We start from the raw sequence: 22987 nt of genomic DNA on the forward strand, positions 1-22987 counted from the left end.
AGAAAAGATTGAACCAAATAATACCAACCAAATAGAGGGATAATTTTTCAATTTGTTAAACAACTGTATATCTTCTACCTACGGGAAACTCTATTTCGGAGTATCGCATCACTTTCGTTAACGATTGTACATTAATTTACATGTGCATTGTGTTCCAAATGGTGAAGAATACGAGGAAAACAAACATACAAACATAGCGGTGCTCTTTTAATTTAAAGAACTTAATTAATGTCAAATTATTGTGGTTTTATTACATGTTCAAAAAAGTCTGGTCGCGTGAATGAATTAACAACTACTACATACATACATACGTATCTAACGATTTGTCATAGAAAATGCCGAAACCGATGCGGCACGGTGCGGTGCGGTGTTCGGACTGCATGGAATTTGTTCACGTAGAAGACGACGCCGAACGTAAAAGAAATAAATATTTTTACATAACACGTAGAAATTACTGAAATATAAATGCCTACAGTACAACCGTTAGTTTACATACTCCTATATATCGTAGATATTAAAAAAAAATCGGTTATCCACCTGTAAACAGCTACTGAATACATAAATTCGTGATAGGTAAATGCAAATCAAAAACATACGATAATGTCGAGACTCGAGTCTCTCTGGTATCGACTGTTAAAAAAACTGTTTAGCGTCTCTGAACGAGAGACTCGAGTCGCTCATAGAGAGATCCTCATTTCGTATCCAGTCTCTGAACGAGAGACTCGAATCTCTAAACGAGAGACTCGAATCTCTGAACGAGAGACTCGAATCTCTCAACGAGAGACTCGAATCTCTCAATAAGTGGTGTCTCGGTAGACGTGGTTAAAAATTTTTAAGTTTAACATATTTCAGAGATCCCAGTCTTTCTACGAGAGACTCGAGTCTCTCAATTTTTTAGTGTTATTCATTCAGTCTCTCTGTGAGAGACTCGAATCTCTGAATTAACAATTTTATCGTTCGAGTCTCTCATACAGAGACTGTGAGAGATCCATAAAAACACCTAGGCAATAACTGAAAGACTGTGAAAGACTGTGAGAGACACTCTCAGAGACGCTGAATGACTCTGAAAGACTCTGAGAGACTGGAGAGAGACTGAAAATTTTTGTCTAGGGATTCTCAGTGTCTGTTTCCAAAAATTGATAATGTTAATCAATATTGCAATAAAAAGACTCCGCGTAAACCTTTTGGGAAAAAGGTCCTTGCGGATTTTCCTAAAAATGCAGGAAAATTATCTTTTTATATGGTAATTTAAAGTTGTCATTGTCATAAGTCATTAAATTCTAATTCCAATGATATGGCCTCCATATTCCATAAGAATTTAACACCCTTCGTCACTCCATAGAATACCCAGACCATTTCCATTGCCTTTTTAAACAAACCTTTTACCTAAATGGATGCCAAACTCGAGACAGTTTGTATTAAAATAAAATCTCTATCTTATTTACCTAATTGATATATAATACCTAATACAATAATATCTAAAACTTTATTAGTGGATTTCGTGTCGATCTAATAAAAGTTGTGGTATACTAAAAACCAACTACTTTCATTCATTTGCCAGCCACTACATTTTTTTACCTAGAAGCAATTCATACCGTACTTTTATCAATCATTAACCATCAGATAAAACCATATTCGCTAAAATATTTCAACGGTAATACAGGAAATTTGATAATTTTACTTGTGTTTATTGTGCGAGTACATGTAAGTACTTTCTCTTTTTGTTAATATTTTACGAGAAATAACATTACTATAGTACAATAAAAACTATAAATGGAATATTCTACAGGAGTAACAGGTACTGTGATTCTTCTACAAATTTAACTCTTTTTTACGATGATTAATTTACAAAACGTACCATTGTTGCTTATTTAAAAACATATTAGCTATAGTTATAACTAATTTTGGTTTAGTATAGTCAGTAATTCTTGCCGCAATATTAAAAAGATGGCCACTTACTTTTAGAGTAAATATTTCTATCCAATATATACAGTATAACCTGGAACCACATATATTATGATCCAATGAATCCAAGTATTGAAACGAAAATCAGGTTCCAAATCATCTCGAAAACCGACGCGTATTCACGATAAAAATAACGCGTAAACCAACAGTATCAGCCGTTTTTAAAAACCAGGATTATTTTCCTAGACCGAACACGAAGACGAACGACTACAATATGTCAGCAAATAAAGGAAATATATCGTTCTGTTTGTAATGACCTCTAATTGCCAGCCAAGTTCAATCTAATCGTATTCTACAAAAAACGTTTTATCACATCTGTTCAAGGAATAGACAGAACAAGCCAACAACTTAGATGTGTGAGAAAGTGAGACAAACAAAATACATGCAACGAAACTGTTTTCGGAAATTATGTTACGCCATAAAATATGTAAAAGAGATATGATAAATACCCAATAATTAGGAAATAAATAAATAAAAATTTGCAGAGTCAAATTAAGGATGTTTGGGAGGTACAATCGCAGACAAGAGTACACAAAATTATAAATTCGTAATTAATTAGGTTTTGTAGCATATCATGAGGTAAATAAATACTATCTATACTAAAAAAAAGTATACGGTTTGAGAGAAAATTTGGAATTTGACCAAAAACTTTGAATAAAATAAGAAATAACGAATAATATGGAAAATTTTTAACTGACTTTTGGCAGTGAATATGCCTTGATTTCAATTTCGAAACAAAAAAATATTTAGTTTCAATCTCTATTAATAATGAGCGTAAAACTTTTTAATATGTTTAAATAATAATTAAAACTTTAAAATTGCATTTATTTCAGACAATTATAAATATTATCATTATATTATCAAGTAAAAACGAGATTTTCAGCTAATTTTTCATTTTTTCCTCGATAACCATTTAGTGAATTTGAATAACCTTACGCTAAAGTGATTCTCCAGAGTTCAAGTTACTTATTATAAAAGTTTGAAATTTCTGGTAGCTTTTTTTCTGTTAATAAAAATAAATTTAATCTGTTCGGTTAACGAATCTCCATAAAATGACGTGTAAAATTACAATTTTTTAAAATTTCAATAACTTTTTAACGGTTTAGTGAATCGATTTGTAATTTTTACAGGAGTTTTAGAATTGAATGAGGAACGTTCTACCAAATTTTTATTTGTCTCGTAGCATTTCGACATACCTCCCAAACATCCTTAAGTAAGTATTACAACAAATGCTTCAGTTGTATAGTTACATTTCAATATGTAAAAATTTGTACGTAATAAACATTTCAAAATTTGTCTCTCAGACGGATAATAATTAGGCTTAGTTTAATTAATAGGTACCAATGAAATTACCCGGTAGTTTTTTCGTTAAGATTATATAATTTAACTTATTTCGTATAATTGGATATTTTCTCATGAATGTTCTCATATTTACCTACTTAAATTTTGATTAATACCGCTGACCTTTACATACAACTAACAAACTAACAAAATCCCAAAATAATCATTTCGAGGATATTCAAAAAATTGGAGAAATTCGTTTCCAGAAATATTAAACTTAACTATACTAATCCGCCTAAGCAATAAATTAGAATTAAGCGTCATCAATAAAATGTAAAAATGCGTATTATATACCTTTCTAATTCCTAGTTTCTCGAAAAATCATTACTAATATTAATGCATTTATTAATGATCAAACATCAATATAGATTTTATTCCCTAACCAAACACACGAAAAAAAAATAAATATAGCCAACAGGTATTCTTTTGCAAAACAAGTAACATTTTATTTCTTTGTTTTCAGTTTCTCAACCATTATAACAACATTTTGATACATTGTCACTACTAATCGTTTGAAATAGGCGGTTAGTACTTACTTTAAACATCACATAAATTGCAGTAAAATACTTTAAACCTTTAAAACAGATACTTTAAATTGCAAAAATAACTAACTTCAGCATGTAATTTAGATTAGTTTTTCTAACTAGCTAAGAATCCTTCATTGAGAAGGTTTCAAAACCCTTACATTTTGAAATCAAAAAACTTCAAATTACTCATCATAAAGTCGTCAGTTCTAAGGTTGGTTGGACATGCATCTCTACTATTTCAAATCCTGAGCTAATCTTTGTATTTCCCTAAAACTAGAACAACTAAAATCCTTCACTATTTGCGAACAGTAATCTAATCTGGATCTACCTCTACCCGTCCTACCCCCCTATCTCGCCTATTTCTTATTGACATCCATAGAATCCTCTGTTCTCCTATTCTTCCTAATACCTCTTCCTTTCTAACCTTCTCTATCCACGGTATCCTCATCATTCGCCTGTAACACCACATTTCAAACGCTTCTAACCTTTCTTTTCCGCCGCGCTCCAAACATACACCTTTAAGAACCTTTTCCGAATTTCTAAATTAACCATTCGCGAGCATAGAAGTGACTTCTTTTTATTGAAGGCGACTCGACCCTGCACTATCCTCTGCTTTATATCCCTACTACTCCTTCCGTCTTGACTTATCTGACTTCCTAGATATCTAAAATCGGCCACTTCTTCTAATTTTTCGTCTCCTATCAAGCACATCAATAAAAATTCAAACACTCCGAAATTATTATCAAAATCCATTTAATATTTTTACCATTTTCGATAATTTTGATTCTGCCATTAAGTACATGTTCATATAAATATTCAATAATATTTTTAACAAATATTCATCCCGAAATAATAAACAAAATGTTTATGCAATAAATGAATTTTGCGATATATAAATAATAGTAAAGAACAAGTATGAGTTGCTGTTTAATTTTTGTCACTTTCGGATACATTCTCTTTAGGATCGCTCGTCGCTACATTAGCTTCCGAATGAGAGACGGGGGTCACAAATAATTCTTGTTCAGTTCTACTAGTACTCGAAGTGTTAGTTAAAGGGGTGACAGAGTGCGACGATGACGAATTAGTTGAAGAGAGATCAGAACTATTCGAAGATTCGACTGTGGAATCCTTACTGTCTTCATGCACGAACTTATGCAAGGAAGATGCTGTTCCAGTTGTCCAGACTTCGTAGAGTTCCGGTTTGTAACCGACGGGTTCATCCCATCCTTTCCGGCAATGCTTGATAATCCATTTTTCTTCGGCCGCTGTTGGAATACGAAGAATCTTGTTTCTATTCACCGCTGATATAACGCATTTGGTGTGGGCGTTAAATAATCCTTCTTCTATGTCATAAAATCCAATCGGGATCTTCCTTGTCGGTTGCCTGTTTGTCAAGTTTATATGACAAGTCGACTCCAAATCTCCTTTAATCTCAATGAAGAACCTCCTATCAGGGAATTCACAGTAACTCCACGGCTCAGAAAATTCCACCCCGTCTGCGAACTTAAACTTCCACTTCTTCAACTCCCCATTCACCCATTTTCCTTCCATCATTTGTCCCATTGGGTACGTCAGAGTTCCGTCTCCGTGAAACATACTGTCCTTGAAATGACCGGAGTAGACGACTCCGTTTGGGAATACAAATGTTCCAATACCTGCAAAACCCAGCACGTCCCACTCCCCTGTATAAGTAGCATCCGCCACTGTTTTTACTGTGGGTCTTTCGAATAGCTCAAATCCAGGATGATCCTGAGCAGATACACCATCCGTGAATCTGGAAGATATGAGATTCTTCCAATCCATTGACAAACCTCTATTCCTGGCCATGATGTTATTTACTTAACTATTCCAACAAATTTGTACTTTGATAGAAGGAAATATATTGTAGTCAAATATTGACGTATGAGGTTATTTCGATGTCAAAAAGTCGCGCAATTGTGTGTAACATATTGTCAAAATGTTCAAGAATTAAAATGAACACCATTACTGGAAGTTTGAATTTTGGTGAACAATTCTTCGATGTGATATCATTTTAATGCATGAATAGTCTGAAATCCAATTGTTAAATAATGCCTTCTCTTTTTGGAAGATTTTATACCAAAAAAAAATCGGTTGTCTGTAAAGTCGGTTTACTGACGATAATTGAACGTGACAACGTCATAAGAAAATACTGATGGAATGGTTTCATTTTTCAAAAGAAAATTTCAATTTTATTTGTTTGATAGATATTTTGTATGGATATAGAGGAGGTAAATGGAAATGTATTATTGTATAGCAGCTGTCCACGCGGAAGCATCGCTCACTGAAGTAGGAGAGAGACAGATGTCGAACGCTGCCGAACGCGGAGGCCGATTGTGCCTCTTTGTCGCTCGTTCCGCGCTCTCGCTTGCACTTCAAGCTTTAAATGGAACGCCTCAGAGCGAGGTAACGCCGCATGAGTCATGTTTTTTCGTGCGTGCAGCCAGTTCCACCGAATTATAAGACGTTGTCACGTCGATTCTGACTGAGGTGATACCTTTAGGTATCTAGGAAGTCAGATAAGTCAGGGCGGAAGGAATAGTAGGGATATAAAGTAGAGAATAGCGCAGGGTCGAGTCTCCTTCAATAACAAGAAGTCACTTCTATGCCCGCGAACGGTTAATTTAGAATGGGTGGGAAACATGGACGGTGGACGCTGCGGAAAGGAAAAGGTTAGACGCGGTCGAAATGTGGTGTTACAAGCGAATGATGAGGATACCGTGGATACAGAAGGTTAGAAATGAAGAAGTACTAGAATGAATAGCGGAATAGAGGTCTCTATGGAAGTCAATAAGAAATAAGCGAGATAGGGTGGTAGGGCACCTTCTCAGGCGTGCAGGTCTAGTCAGACACATATTAGGAGTTAAGAGGAGTAGAGGTTGATCTAAATTAGATTATTGTTCGCAAATAGTTAAGGATGTGGGATGTTTTAGTTTTAGGGAAATCCGAAGATTAGCTCAGGATAGGAAAGAGTGGAGGTGCGTGTCCAACCGGTCTTAAGACTGACGACCTTACGATGATGAAAAATAATAATTGTGCTGTTTGTTTCTATTTGTTATGTCATAAGATCCATTGTCGTTGGTCTGTTCAACTATGTTAACGTTTACCTGTAGAAAAATATTGTGCGACTTGAGTACCTACAGGTATTCCGTTTCATAACCAGTCTCCCTTTTATTTGGAACGACTGTCAGTTCACGAAAAATGCCCGCAAATAAAACTGCTTAAGTTCAACGATAAACGTCAGCTCGCCAGTAAATCAAGTATATTTTATTGGTTTTCGCGAGCAAACGTTGCTCGAGACATTTTATATAGAATTCTTCCTTCGTTCATGGGCCGTTCCCTTAGATTTATGCATTTGGTTCTTGCGCGTCGTTATTTACATACAAATCGAATTAATTAGGGAATAGGTAAGCGGCCATCGAGGGCCATTATCTCTTGGTACTCGCGTATACTAGCAACAATAAACCGCATTGAAAAGGAAAAAGAAAGACAACCAGTTGTTTCTGCGGGGGCGCGCACCGGGCGACTGCGATGTGCCTACCACTACCTGTCTATACAGAATACAATACAGTACCTACACGACCTTCTTTTCGTAAGTTCGAGGTACCGCCAGACGGGATCTTAGTTTGACTAATTTATTATTAATTGGTGAACGGACACCCGAGAAAGAACTTGTCCAACATAAAATAATGTAATTACCTTTGTCGACGTTATTAACAACGTTCGACAGACATGTGATGCTTTCTTTTTCTTTTAACTTGACCCACTTTGGCATCGGTAAGGGATCACCATGTCCATTTTGGAATCGATGGAATAATTTATGTCTTCGGGTTTACAGAAAAGGCTTAACGTGTTTGTAAAAAGAGCAGCATATTAAGTAAACTTATATCTCTTCAACATTTCAGTTTCCAAGATATTTAAATACGCAAGTCCTTTAACAGATTCTGGACTTTCGACGTCACTTTGTCAAAAACTCCTGTGCCAAGTTCTCCTGGTACCTACACTTCTTATGGTAACAGGAACTGAGAAATAAAAATAACGGTCAAAGCGCAACTCTCTTGTTTCCAATATTTTATATTGTGTAATAACTGTATTTATATTTGAACTTGGCAAACGGTATATTAACCACGATTAGTAACGATCGTCACCTGTTATGAGTACAAAGTTGCAAAATTCAAATTTACGATTTGAAGCACAATTCTAAGCTAACTAATTACCAGTTCCCGAGTTCAACAAAAGAAATTGGCACAATATTTTTAAAGAACTTGGTCCGGCAACTCTCTGTAGGGACGAAAATGTTCCATGAGAATCTCGAAGAATATTGTTAATGTTTCGAAGTTAATTTTATATTATTATTGTTTACCAAAACTTTTGTGTGCCAAATTCTCTTGGCAAGTACACTTTCGGTTGTAAAAAAAGGTATTGAGAGACAAAAACAACGTTCACCTCTTGTTTCTAATATTAAACATTGTACAACTGTATACATACCTATTTGAACTTGGCAAACGCTTTTAACGCTAATTAGTGATTCCTATTTGTTTCTAATATTGAACATTATACAACTGTATTCATACTTAAACTTGGCAAACGCTTTTAACGCTAATTAGTGATTACTATTTGTTTCTTATATTAAACATTATACAACTGTATTCATATTTGAACTTGGCAAACGCATTTAATGTTAATTAGTGATTACCATATTCAACGAAGAGGGTTGCAATGCAAGCTTATTGTCGGTTTGCGAATTAATATGAGAATGGAAATGATATTGGCCATGTGTACCATCCCAATTCCAATCTACAAGAGAACTTGGCCTAACTTTTTTATTATTAGACACACAATTTGACATAAATGAAGAAATCCGCCAAATAAAAGGCTTCTGTCTGCGTGCTCAGTAGGCGCAAAGTGTTGATTTTGCATGTGGCTAATAATACCTTTTACAGAGCCTGTGTCAGACACGCAAAGGTAAAAGTGAGAACATTATACACCCTAATAGATTCGTTTAACAACGTATTGACAACCGTACAAAAGCACTGACCACACAGATAATTGTCCACAAAGTGGGACGACCTCTCTTCCTGTCTACCTTTCGATCCTCGTCGTTTCGCTTTCTATATGTCGTTCTTCTTTTCTCTTGCAGACGGTTGCGTGCTCTTGCTTAACTGAAGAGATTACCGTAACAATAGATGCGGTCAAAACGGCCAAATAGATACCTGCTGTGCGAAAGTGATATATTAGGGCATTTCCCATTATTAAACTGGTGGCAGTGCGCACTCAAAACGGTATAGTAATACGAGGGACGAACACCAATAATGAGATAATAAGATGGGGAATGTTTCCAATTTAAAAAAGCGAAGAATTATGTGAGAAGCTTTTTTTTAATAAGAAAGTAAAAAATGGAAGAAACCGATCAATTTTTTTTCTTTTCTTACACCATATGCTGATACTTGAAGAGACCCAAATAAAAAATTTCACAATGGGGTGTTTACGGTAGGTTAGCACTGGGTGCTTTTATATAGACGAAAATAATCTTTGCAATGTACGGGGAAAATTAATGTCTTGAATACAGTAGACGAAGATGTTTTTTTTGGGGGTCAAGTGGGTCACTATTGCCAATTTTACGCTCGTGTGAACTAAGGCGCTAATGTGAACCAATTTAAATGTAAGCAGGGCAGAAAAATCCGCCTATTTCTTCTATAGTGGCATCTATCTTCCTGTTCTTTCTAATACCTCTTCATTTAAAACTAAATAAAATTCTTAATTTGCACCTACGATATTTCAAAAAAAAAAATTTAACCTGCAATTGCCTATAATAAAGACGGATAATAATTAGGCTTAGTTTAATTAATAGGTACCAATGAAATTACCCGGTAGTTTTTTCGTTAAGATTATATAATTTAACTTATTTCGTATAATTGGATATTTTCTCATGAATGTTCTCATATTTACCTACTTAAATTTTGATTAATACCGCTGACCTTTACATACAACTAACAAACTAACAAAATCCCAAAATAATCATTTCGAGGATATTCAAAAAATTGGAGAAATTCGTTTCCAGAAATATTAAACTTAACTATACTAATCCGCCTAAGCAATAAATTAGAATTAAGCGTCATCAATAAAATGTAAAAATGCGTATTATATACCTTTCTAATTCCTAGTTTCTCGAAAAATCATTACTAATATTAATGCATTTATTAATGATCAAACATCAATATAGATTTTATTCCCTAACCAAACACACGAAAAAAAAATAAATATAGCCAACAGGTATTCTTTTGCAAAACAAGTAACATTTTATTTCTTTGTTTTCAGTTTCTCAACCATTATAACAACATTTTGATACATTGTCACTACTAATCGTTTGAAATAGGCGGTTAGTACTTACTTTAAACATCACATAAATTGCAGTAAAATACTTTAAACCTTTAAAACAGATACTTTAAATTGCAAAAATAACTAACTTCAGCATGTAATTTAGATTAGTTTTTCTAACTAGCTAAGAATCCTTCATTGAGAAGGTTTCAAAACCCTTACATTTTGANGACGCATCGCTCACTCAAGTAGGAGAGAGACAGATGTCGAACGCTGCCGAACGCGGAGGCCGATTGTGCCTCTTTGTCGCTCGTTCCGCGCTCTCGCTTCCACTTTAAGCCTTAAATGGGACGCCTCAGAGCGAGGTAACGCCGCATGAGTCATGTTTTTTCGTGCGTGCAGCCGGCTCCATCGAATTATAAGACGTTGTCACGTCAAAAACCGGTTTTTAAAAACCGACAAACCCTATTACTTACGAAACATCAAGTGAAAATTGTTAAATTGTCAACCAATAGTTCCGAAAAAGACTAAACCATTGTTATCTATCTTTAATTTTTCGAATAAATTTATAGCAGTCACATTTCTGATTAAATAGTACGTAGTTTTTTAACCGGGTCGTTAGTTATGGGAACAGTGATGATGGTATGAACGTGGTGGTGGTGGTGGGAAAACTAAAGTGGGCAGCAGTCCTTGTTCGTATCGAACCAAGTGAACCCGACAATGTAAATTCTTACTTGACGCCCAATCAATTAGCCGGTAAAAGGTACTTTATGACATCAATTAAATAATAAACGTTCATAAATGTGAGACATAAACCAGCCCCGGTTTCGTTTGTTTGCAGTTGCAAATAAATACTGCACGCACAGGCCGAGAGAACGCGCAAACACGACAATAGCATTTATATATTACATTCGCGAATTTTTAATTAAGACAATGGCAATTAGTACAATCGCAAAACAACCTCGAAACGAACGCTGCGCTGTACCGTATCCTACGACAACTAATAACAGTTGCTGATGTCTTTGCGCTGCCGTTGCTGCGAGTTGACGCGATTGAAACATTACACTTAAAACTATACCTACTGTTCGTTTCAAGAAGTTAGAGATATGCCCCTTTCGTTTATTAGGATGCGCCGTAGCATAATTCCACATTCAATCATATTTTTTGTCTGCGGAGCTCATTTCTCCACCGATCATCGAGCGAGAACTAGACAAAAGTGTACAGTACCATTTGCAGAATTATTTAAACTGCCTCGTTAAAATTTTAGAATATGCTTCATTTAAAAGCATATTTAGCCAAAAATAATAACAAGTGAAGTAACTTAACGTTCTACACCCCTATAAAACTTTTGCCTTGTTTTCTATTGTTAATTTATATACATTTTTGTTTTAACAAATTGCTAAATATTTTCGTCTAGTACTGTACAGTTCTAGCCGATCTCCTAAGACAGCCCATCGAGAGCTCTGCTCGTTCAAGCTTGTTCCAACTATTTCTGTCTCGCTCACGCCTAGTGTGTATTCTTTCTATCTTCGCGCAGGTTTCTTCAAGGTCACAATTCTAACGAAGTGAAATAGACTTGTACCTACCTAATCGCTGTAATATCGCGTTGACTGGGATTCCGGACTCGTTTGGCAAACAAAAATTCACGAGTATGTGTAAGTGAGAGCACTTTTGCAGTTCGTACATAGTCGGCGACAAAACATTTGTCGTAGGATTGAAAATAAAAGTTTCAAGTTTTAGAGAGTATTTTTATTATCAATACATTAACGTTACTTTGAAAAGACTGAAATTAATCACAAAAAAACAGCAAGAACAAACATTGACTGACTTAATTGATAAGTCTTTGCAGAGGTCACGTTATTACCCCTCGAGACCCCCACTCACCCCCTTGTCAAATATCGTCACACTATTCCCCCAGCCAGACCCCCTTCCTCTCTTCTTTTATGCTGTGACGTATGAACAGGCTCTAATAAGTCATGCATAATTGCTTTGAAGAAATTTCTGAGATCTTCAACGAAATCCACAAATCCTTACAATTTCAAATTACGTCACTGAGTAAACATACAGTAAATCGTTGCAATGAAGCCCAACTCCATAGTTTAATGGGTGTTTTATGCACAAATTCGATCAAAAATCATTATTAATCAGGTACAAGTATGTCTCTTTCCTTTACCTGGACGCGCCATTACAAAATTCCAAATTCAATCGTACTTTATGTCGTTTAAACTATTTCTGTCTTGCTCACGCCTAGTGTGCATTCTTCCTATTCGCGCAACTGTTTTCAAGGTCACATCTCTAACAGTTCGAAACGACAAATATTTCATTGTTCTGAAAGAAATTGGACACGGAAATCTTACGTTACTTAATCCCTCATGCAAAGCTCAGAGTTCGCTCTCGTTACAAACGTGCACAAGTTACAGGAGAGAGCTTAATCATTGAAATCACTTAATATTTATGCAAGATATAATATTTAACTTGGGCCAATTAAAATTTAATGAACACATTACGTGCTTTAGTGGTCGAATAAACGTAGACACATGTGCATAACCATTATTGTTATTATTATTATTATTATTATTTCATGTCTAACGACACGTAAGGCGCAATGCAGTGAGGTTATGTACGCCCCTGGGCCCTCAATAAAATAATAAAGCAGGCATTAAACAGGCATTACACGCTCCCACGGATATTTTTTCTGGAAACGGCCATAAAGCAACAGAACAATATATATTCCAATATAAATACGATATTATATTTAATTAAAATAATGTAAGAATTCATCGCGACAACAATTACGCGCCCCATTGTTCGCAACAATATTGTTTTAACTTCTCACAGAAACAAATGTTTTCGGCGTTCGCGGATTCGATCCGCATTTTCTTTCAATCGATCCGAGGCGGCGGCGAGCGAGAGACGCGTGACGCGCTCGATATTACACTTGCCAATCGACAATAATACACCAATTATAAATTTATAACGTGCACGGAAATGCGTGTTTGTATAGTGTTGCGACCGTATGCGACACTAGCGTTTTGAATTACATGCACATTTTACTCGCGAACGCAGTGCAATCCTTGAAATATCAAATGGCGGCGGCGCATTTGCATGAGAATTATATACCGGAAGGATCGCAACAATCGACTAGGGTGTTGCCGAAAAAAAAAAACAGCTCGCATTCGTTACTATACCATTCGGTAAATGTCTAGATGATGGTCCCCATCCCCCAAGGGAATGGGGGTGTGTGGGATCGAAAATTAATACCTGATTTATATTTTTTACATCTAGTTAAGAAATAATATATTTTACTAATAAGGCATAGATGGATAAATGGCAGTTACCCAGTGTGCTACTTTATATAAACAACCCTGTATATATAGATACATTGTGATAATATAAGAATTCATTAGAGAGCGATATTCGATCAGCAGGGTGCGATTGTTTCTCCATCATCAAAATGTATTCTTCGTTCTTCTTGTGCATCCATATTCATTCACAGTCAGAAAAAGGCCTTAGTGTTTCTCGGTAATCCGTTTTAAATGCGCCCACCATTTCATCCTTTTTTGAACTGACAAAAAGGTAAAATATGAAAATTTGTTCTTCGCTTGTTCGCTGCAATCGCTCTTCATTTATTGCCACCACTGCAGAACCATAGCCACCACCGTCATTACTGTTAACACCACTACAACCACTTTAAATTACTGTTGTCGCAGTTGCCAAGTTGCCAAAATATTTCGAAAATATTTCTCAATAGTTTCGAAATATTTTTGGAAAATTATATTTCGTATAGTCTAATTGCAGTTAGTGTTGTAGTGCTTCAAACGCCCTGTATATCCTTGTTATATCACTAGTTGTGCGCAGTTAGGGAAATTTGGTTTTATGATACTCTTCAAAAAAGGGATGTAAGGTTATGTTTTGCAAGGTTTCATTTATTAACTGAAATTTTTAAATAATGATCGGAGCTTGACTGTTGAATTAGTGATTAGATAATGTATAAATCGAGTGGATTAAATTAAAACTGATGTAAATTGGCAACATAGAGTAAAAGATATTGGCGTGCAGTTTCGAGATCGGCGGGTCTACTTTATTCGGTCTTGCCCCGCCGACTACGATGTTGAAGCATAAATAAGCATTCGGTTCGCGAAAACCCAATTAATTTATGAAGAAATCTTGAAACGCATCTCGCCAAGGAACAGATTAAAATTAATAAACCCATATAAATTCACGAAACAAGATGGTTCTTAATTTTTTGCCTCGGGTCGGACGTTTAAACGGTAATTAAAACGAAAGAAATCCGAAATACGCCTTTTTCCTTTTTCAAATTCCCCAGTTTATGATTTATTTTGTCTGCGTTTTCGGTTGTTTTTTGAATTTTTAAACTCGTTCCCCATAAAAATGTGGGATCATAAACTCCGCGAGGGGTACGAGACCTGCCCAGACTGCCACGGGGGTGCGAGAGAGATGCCCACACTGTTGCAAATTCAATCTTCTTTTTACTGCGGTTTGGCCGAAACAGGACCGGACTTCAACATTTCTATCCAAAGCAACGCATTTATACGAAGAATATATTGAATACAAAGCATAATTTTAATAATAACTTAATTAATTAATAACTTGGAGAATATTTCTAAAATAATGTGTTCTAATTTATTTTAATTAGCATCCCTGTATACTCTTATCGAAAAGGGTTCATTATCAACAAATTTATACAGATTGTGTTCAGCAACACTGGTTAATAGCAAGTAAATTGGACGGTTTTCTGTTTACGACGTGCTGATGGGATCCACGTCTGGTAATTTTGCCAGATCACTGAGCACAAACGTATGTGACAGGTTATTGTACACATTAACGAATTTAGACTGAATTTTTTAAGGTAAAGGTTACCTATTATGTACAGAATAATTTTTAATGTAATTATCTTCATTAGAGAAATAATTAGTTGACCAGAAGATTTCACCGAGCCTTTTAGATGAAAATCGCATATGGTCATCCTTAGGCCATTGGAAAATAGAAAATTGTCGGGTAAGAGTTATTTTTGGAAGCCGGCCCTGTATTGTAGATCAGTCGGTCCTTCTTCAGCCATTATTTTGCCAGGATCGGTCCTCGTCGGATACACGGCAAACAAACAAGCGCACACACAGTCGCAGAGGGCCTCGCGAGCGATTTAATGGGCAACTTGGAGCTGTTCATCTCTGTCCGGGCCCATATATTCGCCCATGGTTGGTTGGTACCTGCGTACCTATACCTGTACCTGTATGAGCCCACGAAACGCGCTTTGGTCGCTCCAAGTTATTGAAAATATTTTTGTTCGTTTTGTTGCGTTTTTAAAATATAATAAAAAGCAGCCAGACGGTTTTAGCAGTTAAACTTAAATTCGACTAAGACGGGCGCTATTGTTTCCAAAGTGTCCGCCGCCGCAGCCGAAGCCGCCCTTGCTCTTTCCCACCGCCATTATTATTATTACGTGTTGCCTGCGCGGGTTCCTAGCCGTAAGGTTTCGTTTTTAAATTACCGCCCCCGTTAAATATGTAGGTACCATATTCACTCACTCAGTCACTGAACATACAGGACCAAAGGGACCGCGCACTAATTCGGTCCCGCTATTTGTAAAACGACTTGTCGATAATATTTGCAATTTCCTAAATCTCAACAACGTAAAACTACTGGTTATCCTTACGGATTATAGACAACGCCACAGTCCTTTTCGCTTTACTGAAATTTTCTAATCAATATCGACGACTCGCTTCCAGCCTTCAGTGCTAGTTTAAGGTCACTATCCCATTTACCCGGATCAAACTACATACGGAGCATAGTCCTTTTCATTTTCTATACAATTCCTTACTTAATATCCAGGACTCGCTTCCAACCTTCAGTGCTGGTTTAAGGAAACTATCCCATTCACACGGATCAAACTATAGACGACGTATGTCCTTTTCATTTCATATACAATGCCCTACTCAATATCCAGGAATCCCTTCCAACCTTCAGTGTTGGTATAAGGACACTATCCAATTCACCTGGATTAGACTACAGACGGCGCATAGTCCTTTTCATTTTCTATACAATTCCCTACTGAATATATAGGACTCTCTTCCAACCTTCAATGCTGGTTTAAGGACACTATCTCATTCACCCAGATCGAACTACAAACGACGCATAGTCCTTTTCGTTTTCTATGCAATTCTCTATTCAATATCCAGGACTCCATCCAACAGTGCTAGTTATATCGCGTTTTTATTGGAGTAGTTTTTCATCTCTCGGTAAAATTTTCCTGACCTAAGCATTTTCAATTTACCTGGATAATTAACTATTACTGTTGACTATTTAAATTTATTTCTTTTTTACATTTTCTTCTCTTCTAATATCGATATCGACGCTTTGAATTACTCTCTCAATGTTCTAATTGACCAACCTTTTAAGTGTGATCGTCGCGTCGGTTCCAGTTGGTGTGTATAGCACACAAGAAGGACTTTGTTAATGCTCTCCGTGTCCGTCAACTGGTGACGGTTAATGAAAGAAGAAAGAACGACGAAATGTGTGAAATTAATCGGAATTTTCTTTGTGATTTCCGACCAATTAACCCGCTCTCGTCGACTTGTCGAGACGTTTGTTGCAGCTGGTTTACAATATAAATAATAATGTGTTTATTTATTTGTTTTCAACAATCACAAGCTTTTTCGTTTTATTGTGTTATAGATTGGAAAAACAAACCGTTAAATAAAAAGCAATAGACTGTCGAGTACTTACACACTCATGTAAATACTGTGAATTAAAACTTGGCGTCACTCAATCTTAAGGATGTTTGGGAGGTACAATCGGAGACAAGAGTACATAGAATTAGAAATTCGTGATTAATTAGGTTTTGCAGCATATCATGAGGTAAATAAATACTATCTTTACTAAAACAAAAGTATACGGTTGAGAGAAAATTTGGAAACATTTAGTTTTAATCTCTATTAATAATGAGCGTAAAACTTTTTAATATGTTTAAATAATAATTAAAACTTTAAAATTGCATTTATTTCAGACAATTATAAATATTATCAAGTAAAAACGAGATTTTCAGCTAATTTTTCATTTTTTCCTCAATAACCATTTAATGAATTTGAATAACCTTACGCTAAAGTGATTCTCCAAAGTTCAAGTTCCGTATTATAAAAGTTTGAAATTTCTGGTAGCTTTTTTTCTGTTAATAAAAATAAATTCAATCTGTTCGGTTAACGAATAAAATAACATAAAATTACAATTTTTTAAAATTTCAATAACTTTTTAACGGCTTAGTGAATCGATTTGTAATTTTTACAGAAGTTTTAGAAATGAATGAGGAACGTTCTTCCAAATTTTTATTTGTCTGGAAGCATTTTGACATACCTCCCAAATATCCTTAATTAACTGATCACATTTTTGGATGAAACAGTCTTAAATAGAGACCCATACTTTCAGTCTCCTACTTTGTATGGTATGGTATTTTTGTAATGGAATTCAGTGCAACTGAAATAGCTGATGATAGGATATTCTGGAATTAGGATCCAAATGTCGTTTAATCGAAATTTTTAATTAAAGTTACAAATTTACACTTATTACACTTGTTTGACTGCAAATATTCGATCATATATTGTATCATCCGTCCAAATTTGGATAGTTTAACTAGTAGCAATAAAATTAGTTTCATTTCTGACGAACCATTTCAATTTTCTCTGTAGGTACCATCTACCTCTTATTTCTGGTATACAGTTACAGGATTTTTGCTAAGTTTATAGCTGCTTTTTAAATTGTTCACGATGTTTGCCTGTGCCATTTGTGTATTTCCTGTCAAATTAAATTGAGAAACCATTTCCTAGTTTATTGAAATGCGCAGTTCTTATCGCGGCTGGCCGAGCGTTGAGTAATTTCAGAAATATTCAATAATGAAATTCACACCGTCACACTTGCCGACTTCCTTTTAAAAATGTCAACGATTAGAATTTTAATTGAACATTTCAAATTCTACTTTTCAGTTTCCTTTTGTGTTTTAATCGCACTATCTATCAGTTAGTTGTGATTACCTGCTCGTCGATAATAAATAATAGGTCCGTGTTAATGTATTATTGTCATTTACCACCTAGGCGATCCATAGGCGTGCATGGTACGCATTCATTTTTATCATTTAAACGTTAATTTAACTGTTAACATTACCGTAACATTAAACTGAAACTAAGAATTAAGAATTCTTATCATTTTTTTTAACTTTTACTATTCAACCACATTCAATTTATATGTTAAGAGCAATATTACTAAATTATGCTCACTTTTGGCTCGAACGTACTCGTATCTAACATACCGTATGTCTGCTAAAGTCCTATACTCATATAAAATTTAGTTTCATTACAAATTTAGCATTTAATCTGCAAAAGTATATTTCTGAAATGGCAAAAGCTCGTGAATTACTTTGGGGAATGCTTCCGATAATTGTCTGTAACTCACTAAATCGTGCTCACTTTTGGCTCGAACGTACTCGTATCTAACATACCGTATGTCGCTTAAAGTCGTGCACTCATGTAAAATTTAGTTTCATTACAAATTTAGCATTCATTCTGTAAAAGTATATTTCTGAAATGACAAAAGCTCGTGAGTTACTTTGGGGGATGCTACTGATAAAACTCACTAAATCATGCTCACTTTTGGCTCGAACGTACTCGTATCTAACATACCGCATACCAAACCATACAGTAATACACAATATTAAGGAAAATGATAGAGGCGCATTAGATACCTTGTGACATGTTTCCGATTCGATCTCACTCGGATCTGACATGCCATCGCCTGTCAGATAATGAGTCCGTATGGAGCAAAATCCACGGCGAATGTAGAAAAACGTACAAATTTGATATCGACGCCTATGAATGTTTTATTATGTCACATAAGAACGTGTATGTAGGTACATTCCACGTTCTATGGAAAACACCGTTGTAGGTGACACGAGCTCCTTATGGTAAAACGCTATCCCGATGTGTCTGTTTGCGTGCATCGATACTCGCCCATATGAACAAATGTGCTCTTTTATTATTTTCAACTTCCGGCATTAAAACATTGTAGTATGTGTGTGAAGCGATCGCGGAGAATATTAATTGGAAAATATTTAGCGGCAACAATGGAAAAATTGTTTTATATGCTGACCTCCTTGCAACAGCTCCTTTATACATAATGCCATCAATAAAAATCACGCTTTTGAAATGTGTAAATGATATTCGCGGTTTCAAAGTCCTTCTTTACCTATTCGGCTTGCACTTTCCATAATTGTATCTGTTAAAAAAAAAATAGGCAATACAGAAGTTAAGTAGTTTGTCATTGTTTTGTTAAAAAGGATAATTGGAAAATTGTTCGTCCTTATCGGTAATTGAGTTCTACACGTACTGGCTTATTATTATTATTAGCAACGATAATTTTTACCTTCACTACACCAAAACTATTACTTTGATACGTTATTTAAGTTAAATCCTTAATAATTACGTCAGAGAATCCTTCTTTTCCAACATTAACTACTCTAATGTACCTTAAAGGAATATTTACCGACGAATAATTGCAAACAATTGATGTTTAGAATTCGTCTATTAACAGTAATAATAAAGGACTATGATTGGTTATATTTTAATTGCTGCTTGCAACATTAAAACTGGTTGGACACACAACTCCATTCCTTCCTATCCTGAGCTAATCTTCGCCTTTCCCTAAAACTAGAATATTCCATATCCTTAACTATGTGCAAACGGTAATATAATCTAGGTATACCTCTACTCCTCTTAACTCCTATATCATGCCTGAGAAGGAGTCCTACCAACCTATCTCGTCTACTTCTTATTGACTTCCATAGAGTCCTCTGTTCTCCTATACTTTCTAATACCTCTTTATTTCTAACGTTCTCTATCCACGACATCCTCATTATTTGCCTGTAAAACCACACTTCGAACACTTTTAACACTGCACCCACCGTCTATGCTTCGCATCTTTTCAAACTTCTAAATTAATTGTTCGCGAGCATAGAAGTGACTTCCACCCTGACTTATCTGACTTCCTAGATACCGACAGTCAGCCACTTCTTCTAATTTTTCGTCTCTTATCTTTACATTGCTCTTTCCCTACTTTTTCTTCCCTTGCATACCAGTATTTTTGTTTTACTTTTATTTATTTTCATACAATAATGTTTTCTCAATACCGCTTCCATTTTATTTAAAGCTATCTCTAACTCCTCCTTGCTAGATGCTAATACTGCTATAGCATCTGCAAATCTAAGCATCTAATCTTTTGCCCCTGTATATCTATCCCTACAATTGTACTGTCGTTAATGGTGTTAATCGCGTCTTGGATGTATAGATTAAAAAGTAGCGGTGACACTGTGCATTTTTGTCTGACTAAATAAGTACCTATTGGCGATGCTTTTTATTAGTTTCTGGGCGCTGTCGGTTCAATTTTTAAAAATATCAACTTAGCATTAGATATTATTAACATCATTTAATCCTTCGCGTCGCAAAGGAGTCATAGTTTGACTAGATGTATCTATATAGTTACGTGTACGAAATAATGATGAAGGTGATCAAAGTCGCGGTTGCTAAATCACTAGACCATCTCCAATGGCAATCAATTAATTTGCCGGCGAATAGTCATCGTAAAAATTTATTTCTGCGCATGATTCACACACCATTACAACAATGATTTGTTTGTAATTAAACCTATTTTAGTATTCATCTGAAGCCGCTAGATACGATATCATGTAACTTTTGATTTGGTTTTATTCACCCTATCATAAGCATTGAGCAGGCTGTGAAACACAACTGTTATAGCTTATTTAGATCTAGGTGTTATCACTGAACTTTCAGGATCTTTACCGAGATTAACTGAATTAGCGAAAGAATTATAGGTAGATGGTTAATTAGAGATATATTAGAAGCAGCAGTATTAGTAGTTACTCTAATCTATCTCTACAACCACCGCAATTCCATTAATTATTCTTAAGATTTTTAAGATGTTCTGTTCTAAAACAAGTGCCGCAACATTTCTAATAATTAAATAAATAATTGATAGCTTGACAGTTTCCATTTGATATAACAAGAACGAGTTGAAACTCAATTAAATATCACCACCGTCGTAGCGCACGGAAAAGTATAAAATTAATTCAGCATAATATTAAAAGATAATGTAACATATCTTCAATTGAGCTAGCTCAATTGTTCTTTAGTTAGTACCTAATTATTGCAACGCTAAATAATTCGTTCGCAATTATAACTGTATTACTACTGTTGGTATGAATGAAGAGACAGCGACTCTCTTCTCTTTCTAGCAATCACGTTGACGAAGCAGTGGTGGAAAACGACACCTACAAGATCCCATTCGAAATAAAAAATATATTTGTGTCTTCCGGTTGTGTTTACGCAGTTTAAAAAAAAAAAGGAACGAAAAACGACAATTACCTACTTAAAAAAAATATGAAGTGATTATATTTCGATGTTTGACTAGTCGTATTAATAAACTACCCCTTAATCTCCGACACTGGAGCAGATAATAACGAGCAATCCAATTTTTCATTCGTCAACAAAATCTAAAGTGCAAATGCGTGCTATTGGCTGTCGGGCACCTTTCAGCACATTCAGCCATCGCGTATATAGAGACGTTCGGAATTGTAATTAAGTGCGCTACTAATTACTAGATAGTTGGTTCAATCTCTTTCGCAGTTGGCCGCTCTTATGGTACCTTTTTAATCGAAAAAAACTCGCTAGGTTATTTATACTACTATATGCCGTTCGCATTCATAGAAACGAATTTGGTAATAAGTCCATACTGTTACTTTATTATTATTATTATATACGTATAAGTGTATTAGACATTTGATTAATTAGAAAGTCCATAATGACTTCGTACCTATTTGAAGTGATCCATCGACAAGAAGAATAAAACCGTTGTTCTCTTATTGTTTGTGCAGTATAGGTCAGAATATTATTTGGATAAAACATATTTTGTGTATGGTGTTCGGTTTTCCTTTTAAAATACGAATTCCAAAATATTTGAGCGACCCTCGATGAAAAATTATCTCATTTAGCCAATTTTTAAGACATTTATATGTACGTAACCGACATGATTTTACTTAATTGTATACCTTGTAAATTATGTAGTATTACAGCTCTTGTTTAGTCTGAAATTGTTATAATTACGAGGCCCTTTTTCTTTTTCAAACTAAACGACATGTTTTCGTTTCATGTAAATGTGTTTTTGGGAAAGAATTCAATTTGTCGGACAATAGCTTATGTCGTTAATGTATACACGTCGCGAAACGTTACATCGACGAGGTGGACAGAAATAATAAGTAAACAAATTAAAATTGTAATTTTAACAGGTGGAAACCACACCTGACGGTGCCAAAAGGCACAGTTTTACGACAGCACTTTAAGTAACATCCACAATGAAAGAAATTACTGAAAGCGCTAGCTGGATTTTGACGATTGCGTGGCCCCTGTCTTCAATGCCATTATTTATTTCTTCCAATACAATTTGTACCCAAACTCTCTCGCCTTTTTCGGATCGACTTATGTCGCTCTCTTATTCTACCTTCTTCTACCCCTTCTAATACTTCCTCATTTCTAACCTGTTTTTGACGTGACAACGTCTTATAATTCGATGGAGCCGACTGCACGCACGAAAAAACATGACTCATGCGTCGTTACCTCGCTCTGAGGCGTTCCATTTAAGGCTTGAAGTGCAAGCGAGAGCGCGGAACGAGCGACAAAGAGGCACAATCGGCCTCCGCGTTCGGCAGCGTTCGACATCTGTCTCTCTCCTACTTGAGTGAGCGA

At 35.4% G+C, this 22987-nt stretch overlaps 2 protein-coding genes across 4 annotated transcripts in view; both read right to left on the reverse strand.

Moving 5' to 3' along the window:
• Positions 1-22987, reverse strand: part of LOC108745118 — a 131983-nt gene that overhangs the window by 95758 nt on the left and 13238 nt on the right. For 2 of the 3 annotated variants that reach the window (XM_018481192.2, XM_018481211.2), the window contains exon 1: positions 1960-2188. The exons of the other annotated variant lie outside the window; for it this stretch is intronic. In XM_018481192.2, coding sequence (XP_018336694.1) covers positions 1960-2011 — 52 coding nt within the window. In that variant the 5' untranslated portion in view covers positions 2012-2188. Of the gene's footprint in view, positions 1-1959; positions 2189-22987 lie in introns of those variants that run through there. 3 annotated transcript variants of the gene reach the window in all.
• Positions 4748-5858, reverse strand: LOC108745084 (MORN repeat-containing protein 5-like). The gene has a single exon (XM_018481154.1). The coding sequence runs from the start codon at positions 5658-5660 to the stop codon at positions 4761-4763; it is 900 nt and encodes a 299-aa protein (XP_018336656.1). The 5' UTR covers positions 5661-5858; the 3' UTR covers positions 4748-4760.

This window comes from Agrilus planipennis, unplaced genomic scaffold (assembly GCF_000699045.2).
Source record: "Agrilus planipennis isolate EAB-ADULT unplaced genomic scaffold, Apla_2.0 scaffold6, whole genome shotgun sequence".
Classification (NCBI taxonomy): Eukaryota; Metazoa; Arthropoda; class Insecta; order Coleoptera; family Buprestidae; genus Agrilus; species Agrilus planipennis.